The 12133-nt window shown below is 33.5% G+C and overlaps 1 protein-coding gene across 1 annotated transcript in view; it reads right to left on the bottom strand.

Moving 5' to 3' along the window:
• Nucleotides 1–1486: 1486 nt before the first annotated feature.
• The window catches only part of LOC132730290 (sortilin-related receptor-like), a gene marked incomplete at its 3' end in the record, with an annotated part of 49605 nt that continues 38958 nt past the window's right edge, over nucleotides 1487–12133 (bottom strand). Inside the window, 12 exon segments of the mRNA XM_060716180.1 lie at nucleotides 1487–1630; nucleotides 2121–2360; nucleotides 3342–3438; nucleotides 3441–3469; nucleotides 4528–4644; nucleotides 4932–5252; nucleotides 6149–6281; nucleotides 8092–8344; nucleotides 8935–9065; nucleotides 9261–9442; nucleotides 10237–10451; nucleotides 10750–10876. Coding sequence (XP_060572163.1) covers nucleotides 1487–1630; nucleotides 2121–2360; nucleotides 3342–3438; nucleotides 3441–3469; nucleotides 4528–4644; nucleotides 4932–5252; nucleotides 6149–6281; nucleotides 8092–8344; nucleotides 8935–9065; nucleotides 9261–9442; nucleotides 10237–10451; nucleotides 10750–10876 — 1989 coding nt within the window.

Genomic DNA, 12133 nt, shown 5'->3' with positions numbered 1-12133 from the left:
CCTTTGACCTTGTGACCCCAAAATCAATAGGGGTCTTCTACCTTATATGGACAATCATCTTAAGAAATTTTGAATATTGTGGGTCAATTGGAACTTAAGTTTATGCTCCCGAAACTGTTTTCAGTATCAAGGTAATAGTGACCTGACCTTTGACCTTGTGACCCCAAAATCAATAGGGTCTTCATACCCAATATGGACAATCATCCTATGAAGTTTGAACATTGTGGGTCGAATGGAACTTAAGTTATGCTCCGGAAACTGTTTTCAGTTTTAAGGTCATAGTGACCTTGACCTTTGACCTTTTGACCCCAAAATCAATAGAGGTCTTCTACCCACTATGGACAATCAGCCTATGAAGTTTGAACATTGTTGGTCATTTGGAACTTAAGTTATGCTCCCGAAACTGTTTTCAGTATCAAGGTAATAGTGACCTTGACCTTTGACCTTGTGACCCCAAATCAATAGGGGTCTTCACCACAATATGGACAATCATCCTATGAAGTTTGAACATTGTGGGCCAAATGGAACTTAAGTTATGCTCTGGAAACTGTTTTCAGTTTTAAGGTCATAGTGACCTTGACCTTTAACCTTTTGACCCCAAAATCAATAGGGGTCTTCTACCCACTATGGACAATCAGCCTATGAAGTTTGAACATTGTGGGTCATTTGGAACTTAAGTTATGCTCCGGAAACTGTTTTCAGTATCAAGGTAATAGTGACCTTGACCTTTGACCTTGTGACCCCAAAATCAATAGGGGTCTTCTACCCAATATGGACAATCAACCTCTGAAGTTTGAACATTGTGGGCCAAATGGAACTTAAGTTATGCTCCGGAAACCAAATTGCTAACGGACGGACGGACGTACGTACGGACGGACAGACAGACGGACGCCAGGGGGTATAACATAATATGCCCCATATAAAAATGGTATAAAACTAATTACATTATGGAAAAATGGTATAAAACTAATTACATTATAGAATAATGGTATAAAACTAATTACATTATGGAAAAATGGTATAAAACTAATTACATTATGGAAAAATGGTATAAAACTAATTACATTATGGAAAAATGGTATAAAACTTATTACATTATGGAAAAATGGTATAAAACTTATTACATTATTGAAAAATAGTGTAAAACTAATTTCATCAAGAACTACCACAAAGACAGCTCATTCTAAATCTATAATTCATGCTTGATGGTAAAACTAAATCCATGCAAAAATTATCTATAGTATTTGTAAGGGGTAAAAGTTTATTAGTTGATCCTTTCCATCATCTAATAGTTTAGCTGCCCACAAAATATTAACCAAGTCTTACGCCAAATAATACATTTTAATACATTTATGACAGTGTTCATGAATTATTGTATTATATTTATGACAGCATTCATGAATGATTTTTATATATCTACCACAGCGTTCATGAATAATTGTAATATATCTACCACAGTGTTCATTAATGATTTTAATATATTTACCACATCTATATTCATCGCTATTATCTCCGCAGTCGTCTATTCCATCACATCTCAAACCATTTCTTATACAAATACCATTATCACAAACAAACCCTGTACAAGGACCTGAAGTTGTTGGAAGTGCTGTAACAGGTGATACTGTACCTGCAACAAATACATACAGAAAAAGAGGTACAGTCTGTATCTAAAAACTTCAGTTTGAATAATAAGAAAACAAGATTTTTAAAATCACTTTTAAGATATTTCTCGCAACTAAAAAAATTGTACATATATGAAATTCTAACCTAGTCAGACTTGAGCCAATGGTTCAAATTTATCAGAGCAGAAACTTTACCAACACGCCATCTCCCTACATGCAATCATAAATCATTCGAATTTCATGCAATTTTTTAACAAAACTTAAAAAAGAAATCTCTGTTTTTTCGTGTTTCATTTCCGAAAATTAAGGTTAATTAGTGAGTTTCTTCTCTTCTTAATAATCGAATATTATAAATATTTAGAATTACTTTTTGTACTTTATACCTAAAAAACCTTTTAACAATGCAATGGCATAAGGAAAACAAACTATAGTCTATTATTAAAATAGAAGAAGAGATTTTGTACATCTTTCCATTCATAAAAATACTGATCTTACTAGTGCAATTTGCCTCGTCATTTCCATTGCTACAGTCCTTGTCGCCATCGCACACCCATGACAAATACACACAACTTCCATCACCACATGAACTTTTCCACGACGGGCACGTAATACTACAGTTGTTTTTCTCGTCAGATCCGTCAGCGCAGTTATTTCTGTGATCACACACCTGATAATCGGGAACACATCTTGGCGATCCTGACAAACATTTGAACTGACCCTCGCCACAATCTGTACCTATTTAAACAGACATTTTCTTAACATTTGACAGTAAGAAAAGGGGCATCACTCTGTAAAAAGGTAACCCAAAGAGTTATGGGATCTGTGCCACTCATGTAAGATTATTACAGGGATTAAGTGTGTAAAGTTTCAACCCATTCCCTTCTTTATTTTTTGAGATAGCAACTTGCACGCAAAAAACCCCAAACAAAGTAACACAGCAAAGCGGACAGAGTACAATAGCTCTCCCCATTCTTTAAATAGTTGTTCTAATAAAATGTCATCAAAAGAAAAAATTACATCACAGGTTTAAATGTTTACATTAAACTAGATGATTAATACAATACTTGGATCAAGAAATACTTGCTTACTAAAGATTTGGCACTTAATAAATCCTGTTGCTATTTTAAACCATTGCAACATTATATTATGTATGAGGGTATGTATCTTTAAATATGCAGAGATTTGTTTCAGTGTTGCATTGATTGCTTATCCCTTTAACTGCTGAATTTCATAAATTTAAATGGACTTCCCTTATCAATTTTAAGGATATGAAGATGCAAAAAAAACCAAGAGCACCGCTATGCGAATCATTATATGCCCAAAAAATGTTAGTCTTAAATGAATAAACAAAAACTCAAAAACGAAATGGAATAAGGGGCCATTTCTTTTGTTATTTTCTTTTGTTTAATAGAGGGCCAATGGCCCCTTACTCTATTGTTACGGAATGAACACTATGGTTCTCTTTTGGTCTGTTTACAGTTAGATGGCCTCCTATCCCTTTTTGGTAGTGCCGACAGACAGACAGACAGACAGACGTCAGGGGGTAAAACATAATATGTCCGCAATTCTTTTGGGCATATAAAAATGAAGTCAGCCAATAGAATAGAGCCTCGGTTAGACAGCACCCAAGTTCAGGCTAGCCTGATTCTATACAGGTGTCCAAGGCTGGTCACTTCTGAATTCAGAAGGTTAAAAGTTATAAAATCTTCAACCTACTATTGTAGTTACAGTTTTCCTCATCCAAACCATCCGGGCAGTCATCATCAAAATCACATTTCCAACTTAAATTGATACATCTGCCATCACGACATTTTAAAACTTGTCTACAGGACATGAGGGATATGCTGTCAAAATAGATATATATAAAAATTTTAATCCACAATATGCTGTCAAAACAGATATTATTATAAACATTTTATTCATGATATGCTGTCAAAACAGATATGTAAACATTTTATCCATGATATGCTGTCAATACAGATATATAAACACTTCATCAATGATATGCTGTCAAAACAGATATATAAACATTTTATCCATGATCTGCTGTCAAAACAGATATATAACATTTAATCTCTGATATGCTGTCAAAACAGATATATAAACACTTCATCCATGATCTGCTGTCAAAACAGATATATAAACATTTTATCCATGATCTGCTGTCAAAAACAGATATATTACATTTATCCATGAAATACTGTCATAACAGATATATAAACATTTAATAATTAAAGAAATAAGAAGTAACATCTGTATGTAAACCCCAACATGTCATCTTATTCATGTCAACACTAGCAAATAATCATTTCAACACAAAATCTCTGTCTCAAGATAATAAATAATTTATCAAATTATGTATAAGCTGTCCTTTAATCCTTTTTCTTTCCTTATTTTAAAACATTTTCACTATCGTTTTTTTTTTTCTAGAACATATTATTAGAACGGAAAATAAACTTAATGCCTCAACTTAAACTTTCCTACTTGAACCATTCTGGTTCTATCTATCCTAAAGAAAAACCTGTATAAAATGGTAAATTCTAATAAGACCCCCATTTTTCCCTATTGAAAATACAAGGACCGAAAGTGTGTGTTATTATGCAATCAAATCACTGTTGACATTCTATATTTAGACATACATGTATGGTGTAAACATTAAACATATAACATAACCATTAAAAATGCTCCACGCTGAAAATAAATACAGAAACAAATCAAGTGCAATTAAGCTTGATACCAGGTACGGAAGCATTTATTTGTTGATGTCACGTTAGAATAGAAAAAATCTATCCGAATCAGTGATTTTATGGCTAAATAAAATCACTGTTTATCGTTTGGATGCACATTATTATATCACTGTTTTGGATATATTATTTCTTAAACTACATAATGAAAAACTTACAACAGTGCATCTCATCGGAATTATCGGTACAGTCATTATCAAAGTCACATATCCAGTCTTCAGGAATACAACGTCCATTATCGCAGGTGAAATGACCGTCGGAGCATGTCTGGAATTCTGTGAGAAAAAAAAATTGTATTTCCATCCTTTATTGGCATTGGTAGTTCAAGATATACAAAAGAATTCAAACAAAAGGCAATAATTGTGCAAATTGCCTAGTCAGAACTGAAATTGTAAACAGGAAATGCACAACTTTTTAAGAAGTATAAAAAGCACACCTGCAGATTTTTGTGCTTAATATAAATGTAAATTTTAGTATTATTGCAAGAAAACTTTCATGTAAAAAGTGCACAGCACCAGACAATGAATTAAACATTATGTACATAAAATAATATATGAATTACCACAATCATGTTCATCGCTCATATCACCGCAGTCATTGTCACGATCGCACATATAAGAATTCGGTATACAATGTCCGTTGTCACATGAAAACTGATTGTCAGTACAGTTTGTCTTTACCTTCACACATGCGCCAGAACTAACATTTACTACAGCTTTACCCACACAACAACCTTCATCCTCCTGTGTGGTGGAGGTGCGGGTAAGTGTAGCGTTATTCGGACACCGGCATGTGCGATTTTTGCCATGTCCGTCAGCGGTTGATGGTTTCAGGAGACAAAGGTGGGTGCATCCTCCATTGTGGTCACATGCTGCATTACCACCTTAAAATACAACACATTAATGCTCATTAAACCCAAATAAAATGCTATTATGGCCTCATTGCTAAACTATCTTTTGCTGATTTTAGTTTTTGGCCTTTTGTGAATTAGCACTTTTATACCATTATACTATTTTGAAAATGTGACTCATAAGGTTATCTGAGTACCACATAGGATATCTGGATAACATTATGGTATTATAACATATAGGGTATCTGGTTACCATTTGGAAACTGCATCTGGATCCAATTTGACAAGAGACATGTCAACATGGCCATCCCCTGCCGAATGTGTTTGCTCATTGGAAGAATGTATATGTAGTAGAGCATTTGGAAACTGCATCTGGATCCAATTTGAAAATTGTAACATATAGGGTATCTGGTTACCATTTGGAAACTGCATCTGGATCCAATTTGAAAATTGTAACATATAGGGTATCTGGATATCATTTGGAAACTGCATCTGGATCCAATTTGAAAATTGTAACATATAGGGTATCTGGATACCATTTGGAAACTGCATCTGGATCCAATTTGAAAATTGTAACATATAGGGTATCTGGTTACCATTTGGAAACTGCATCTGGATCCAATTTGAAAATTGTAACATATAGGGTATCTGGTTACCATTTGGAAACTGCATCTGGATCCAATTTGAAAATTGTAACACATAAGGTATCTGGATATCATTTGGATATACGGTATCTGGATAACATTTGGAAACTGCACCACATAGGGTGTCTGGATAACATTTAGAATCTGCAACACATAGGGTATCTGTATACCATTTGATTCCTTATACCTTGCTGGTTTTACATAATATGAAAATATTGACATTAAGCTTACCCTAATTATTTCAAGTTCAGCAGTTAAAAGGTAAAGATAATAAATGTGTGTTACCTCTTTGTGAGTTCTCATCTAGGATTTTGAGGTCAATGATTCCATCGTTGATATCTTGGTATCTGTACACACAGTTTGAAACGTCACAGCTATATAATCGAGACATTGTATACTCTGCCCAATACACTTTCTCCTGATAATGAAAATATATTATATATATATTGTTAAATTATGTATTTCTAATTAATTTTCTAAGCCAATATAAAACTATAATGTACACTGTTAATAGAACAGCCCTATAAATGTCTAATTGATCAACACTGACCTACTTTGTTGGTACTTTCTATGCTGAAGTTATAAAAATGTCACTTCCCTATATAAGAAGAAAAAAAATTGTTTACTTATTGATTGTATTGATATGTTGTTATCATGTACATATTTATGTTGTGTAAATGTTGATTGTGATTTTATTTTATGTTGTTTTGTATTTACTGAGGCCCGCATGGAAGATCAGGAAACCGAATGTGTTAGCCTCATTAAATAAAGTTGTTACTAACTTGCTAATACACTCACTCAAAGTTACAGAAAATATTAATTTACATGTAACTATTTTTCTTAAAATTTCTTAAATTTCTTTTCAAAAATGCAACTTCTCTGCCATTCAAATAGAATATTTCATCAATATATTTGATATTCCTGGCAATCCTGTAAACAATAAACATTATCTATTCAGTATTATACAATTATTGACTTGTGAGCCATTGAATATGATGTGATATTCACCGGCAGATGACATATTGACCGAGGCGATGCCCAGGTCAAAATGACTTTCTGCCGGGAAAACAATCATATTCATTTCTCACAAAATCATTTAATGTTTTTTTATATGAAAAGGCTAAGAATTTTAAAAAATCACAAAAAGTACAACCTTATATACATGTACACATTTTGCCTCGTTGAAGCGCGGGAAAAAAAGACACACATGTTAGGCATGCAATGAGTACTTGAACGCTGCGCATACAAAAGTAATTCAAGTTTATACTCATCATTGCGCTGTAGCCTTTAAGTAAAATAGTAAAGTAATGACATTTTAATCGAGAAATATGCCATAAAGAACAAAACGCAACAATATTTTTTTGGCATTAACACGCGTAATTAACAGTCAAAGGTTGTATGGTCATTGAATATGAGTCTCAATCTATTTTTAGACTGGGAAAATCCAATTCAGCCAGTGAATATGATACCAACCCAGTAAATATGATTTTATAAAAAGTTCTGTTGACTACTGTTTGGACCAATGAGATTGCAGCTATATTTAGATCATATAATAAAAGCTATTACAGCACTAGATTACATACCAGAATTATTGTTTTAGTTATGACAAGGACGAACGTTAAAAATGTCAAAAACCAAAAAACCTGAATCAAGTACTATTTTCATTAATTTTATACAGAGAAAAAGAACTTTTCAGAGTTATTAAATCCTGAAATTCTGGAATAGTTAATAGGCTGACATTTTCACAACTAAGCATTAACACTTTTTAAATTCATTTTGACAATAACAACTAGCCTTTTCCATACTACAACTGTATACGGATTTAAATTTGAAACTCTCCATTGAATTCCAGAAACTGTTAAAGGAGCGTAAATGCTAATCCTTCAGCTTAGATCGCCTGGTTAGCTCAATAGGAGGAGTGTTGGTCTGTGAGTCGGTTCGATTCCTGGATGGTTCAGCTCACTTTCGTTATATTTGATCATGAAATCATTTTCTACGGTCATTCACACTATACCTCTGCTCTGGCATGTATAGAAGTTATCAGTTCCTGGCAAAAGTGAAGGCAAATAGTACTGCCTGCCCAGGAACGATGTTGTGGCTGAACTGTGCTCCAGTAAATTTAATGTGACTTACTGCCATGATTTGGAGTCAAAATTACCAACACTACCATACACATATCATTATCACAACTTGCAGACAGAGGGTTAACAAAGCAAATAACAAATTACCTTATATATCCCTAAGGCATCAATGTGAAACCATTCTAAAGAATTTCCCACCGAGTTCACCACTGGGTTCCTTAAAGATGCATATCTGATTCCAGCACCACTCCAGAAGATTCTTTCAGTGAGTATATCTAGAGCCAAGACAGTGTCTGAACCTATAGTACTGTGACTGAGAAACGTGGAGATAGAGGAGTGGGTGCCGTCCATATAGGCTTTCATTAACTTTCCACTGTCTGCCCAATACATCCACCTGTTTTATAACAAAGGATATATCATTAACAAGAGGGCCATGATGGCCCTAATATTGCTCACCTGAATATTGATTCTCTCTAAGACAAGAAACAAGCAATATTGTAAACTATAAACAAAAGCAGATGTAAAATCTAAATCTAAAACTGATATCACAAAGTTCATATTTGTATCTGAAATAGTGCACATGTAAAAACATTATTGGCTGCTTTTGCTAAGGGAAAACAACAGTTCCATAAGAAGTCACTGGTTGCTGCATGTACAAAATAAATGGTTGCCTTGGATGTCAGTGCCTGCTATGAAATTCAATAGTAGATAAGATAATGTTTGCTATGGAAGTCACTAGTTGCTATGGAATTTTACAGTTCTATAAAGTAATGGGTGCTATGAAAAACCTTAAAAAAAGAAAATACCCGCTTTTTTTAAATTCAAAATAAAAATTTCCCAATTGTATATTATTAAAAAACTTAATTTTAAAAAAAAACAAAACAGAAAACAGAAATTAAATGTGGGGTCATCATACCCCCGATGGGGACTATTACAAAGTTTGGGATAAAAGCCATTTAAAAACGTTTCTGTAATTCCCTTAGTTGGCACCTCATGGGGGGGAACTGCCCCGTCGAAAACCAGTACAAGTTGTGACTTTTCCAGTCGTACGCTATGGACGGAACTTCACCGATTCCCGAATGTAACATTTCCACACTATGGTTACCATCTTCACACAGCCGCTAATGTCAAATTAAAGGAAAAAATTTCAGTGATAAAATTTATTCTCATTAAATTAGTCAATATGCGCTATAAAATTGTTCAACCTTTTGAAGTGGAATGAGCTAATGATCTGAAATTTTGTACACAAGCTATTGATCAGAAAAAAAATATTTTCGGTCCCTTCATATCAAAATATGTCAGAGGAAACCTTGTACCTGTATTTTATGTAGCTCATTATCTGCCCAATACAGACATCCTGTTTCACCCAGCTGGTAATCTACTGCAGACACATTCTTCGCTATGGTGGAATCGAGAAGTGTGACGTCATTTTGGCCAGAGGAGAATATTTTCTGAACCACCGCTCTCCTCGAGGAATATAGCAAAAATTCTTCTATATCTGAATTAAATATAGGACAAAATGCTTAGATTCTACAGAAATGTGAGATATTATTTATATCTTTTAATCTACAGAACTATGAAATATTATTTATAACTTTTAATCTACAGAACTATGAAATATAATTCATATCTTTTAATCTACAGAACTATGAGATATTTTTCATATCTTTTAATCTCCAGTACTATGAAATATAATTCATATCTTTTAATCTAAAGTACTACCGAATATTTTTCATATCTTTTAATCTACAAAACTATGAAATATTATTCATATCTTTTAATAAGACTTGCTCATTTTTATCATCTATTTTGTTCTTTATCAAACTTTCAGCACATGGTATTTTGAAAATGTCTAAAGCTTTTAACTATCTGATAAATCTGGCATATCTACCTTTTTAAAGAAAATTTGAAATAAGAAGAATTAAAGGTATTGTTATCTCTTTTAGTATTGTATAAGTGCATATTTTCACGTATCAAAAAAAAAGTTAGCTAATTCAAAATTCCAGACATAATGTGGAGGAAATATAAGCCAATCGTGCAAGGGTAAAATAAAGACAGATTGGTTGATATTAATGCTAGAGAAAATTTTAGCAATTTTCGTTGATTCTCACAATTCACCAATATTTTCATGTTATAAAACTTAACCAATTATACAGTATTAATCTTTTATTACCTACAACTGCTCTTTAAAACTGATAGAACCACCATCAGTACTCTTGACTTAATTGTTAAAATTCTCAATGCAAAAAAATATCCTGCCTCTATTCAGCAGCAGACAATAAAGCAGCCTACCTTGAGCTCTGCAAGCATACATTAGAGGGGCATATCTGTGTTCCTCGCCACCCTGGCATGTATCACCTGAAACCTTAGCAAAGCCACGAGTGTATGGGTAAAATGTGCCTTCAGGGCATACACTAGGCATGCGGTGGATAATGTTTTGATCTACATCAGGGTCTGGAATACATCCAACACTGAAATACTCGGAATTTGGTTTGTAGCCAAAGTCACTGAAATAGAAAAATAAGAGAGAAATGTCGGTAATTACCAAAAGTTATATTAATTTATTGTAGACATATGTTTTCTGATGAAAATATGGTGAGTTTCAAATGAAGAAATATGAACATCAAGCCAGAATTCTAGATTTCATACTCTATACAGCTTGCGACATTACGTTAACAAAGAAAGTTTATTATAAAAGAAGAATCACACGGCAGTATAGCTAGAGTTGATTGTGTAATATTGTTTAGGTAAAAGAAATGTAATTTATGTTAACATGTCAACAAAATAACAAACACAATAACTCACCATTCAAAATCTTCCCTCGTACATGAACAGTTTCGTACAGTCATTTCCCGATTGTAATCTTTACCGTTGTAGCAGTTAGAATGTGGTACACGTCTTTCAATCATAACTTTACGGCCCAGTAAACAACCTTAAATATAATACATGTTAATACAGTTCTCTAAGGAAAAAAAAACTTTTACATTGGCTTAGGCTTCATCCTTTAACCAAATGAATTTCTTACTTCCATCTTTTGAACATTCCATTATCAATTAACTTTAGGGATAGCAATACTAAAATATGAAGTTAGTCAGCCAACAGAAAAAATCCTTGTCAGGCTGAACTGGCTCCTTACTAGAACATGTCAAAGCAAAAGCTAATCTCTCATAACCAGATACAAAATGAATAAACTTAAAAACATTAAATTAAAATTTTGATCTCTCATGATATTCATCACAGAAGACTTTGGTGTCAGTTGTGGAATCAAGAACAGGATCAAATCTAGGACACCAGATGATATTTTTTCTTACAATCAGCATGCCCATTCACGCACTTCAGTGCGTAATTCACGCACAAAATTCTAGATGCACGCATAAAAATCGTAAGCAGGGGGTACATGCACGCAAAGTAAAATCGTCAGAATGAATGTTTGGGATAGCCTATGTACACTTAATTTTGCCTGGTGAAGCATCAAACGACCACAAATACACAAATACGTCAGCGCGTGTCAGTCTATAGGTAGGCGGTCCTATGCACATCGACCCGTGAAGGGATTAGCCAATCAGCGATAACACTTTCAATCATTATCACGCAATAGAGATCAGACTAATGTATACACGCGCTGTACATGTAATTATCAGATATAACACGAGGTGATAATTTAACATCTTTGATCAACAGTTGATTGGAAATTAGCAAATTTTACCGACAAAAGGATAAGAATATCAACTATTTACGCCACAAGTTTAAAGACTGTTTTCTCAAATTACAAATGAGTGTAATTTTGAATTATTCTCGAAATTTTCGGCACTTTCTAAGCAAAATTTTGCTTTTGTTTCATTCTTGCAAAAACGTTCTATAAGAGTTTTAATAATTTAACATATTGTGCCGAAATGCCAGGACAACTAACAAAAATACACGTACGCTTTTCTTTGATCCGAAAATTGATCCCGAACATCGGCGATTTCACGTTCGCCGGAATTTCAGAAACCCTAAAATTTCGCAAAAATTTTCAGTTTCCAAGCCAAACATGAGAATGAATTGTTACTTTATTATTAAATCAGCATTAAATCTTTAAATATCGATCTTCAATTTGCCCCCATTTTGAAGATATTTGCTAAAATAATTGTCGATCGGATGAATCTAACACACTGTGTGAAGCTGTACACGATTTTCCTATTCATTCCGC

This window comes from Ruditapes philippinarum, unplaced genomic scaffold (assembly GCF_026571515.1).
Source record: "Ruditapes philippinarum isolate M1 unplaced genomic scaffold, ASM2657151v2 ctg6257_1_1_1_1, whole genome shotgun sequence".
Lineage (NCBI taxonomy): Eukaryota > Metazoa > Mollusca > Bivalvia > Venerida > Veneridae > Ruditapes > Ruditapes philippinarum.
This window is presented reverse-complemented; position numbering and strand designations above follow the sequence as displayed.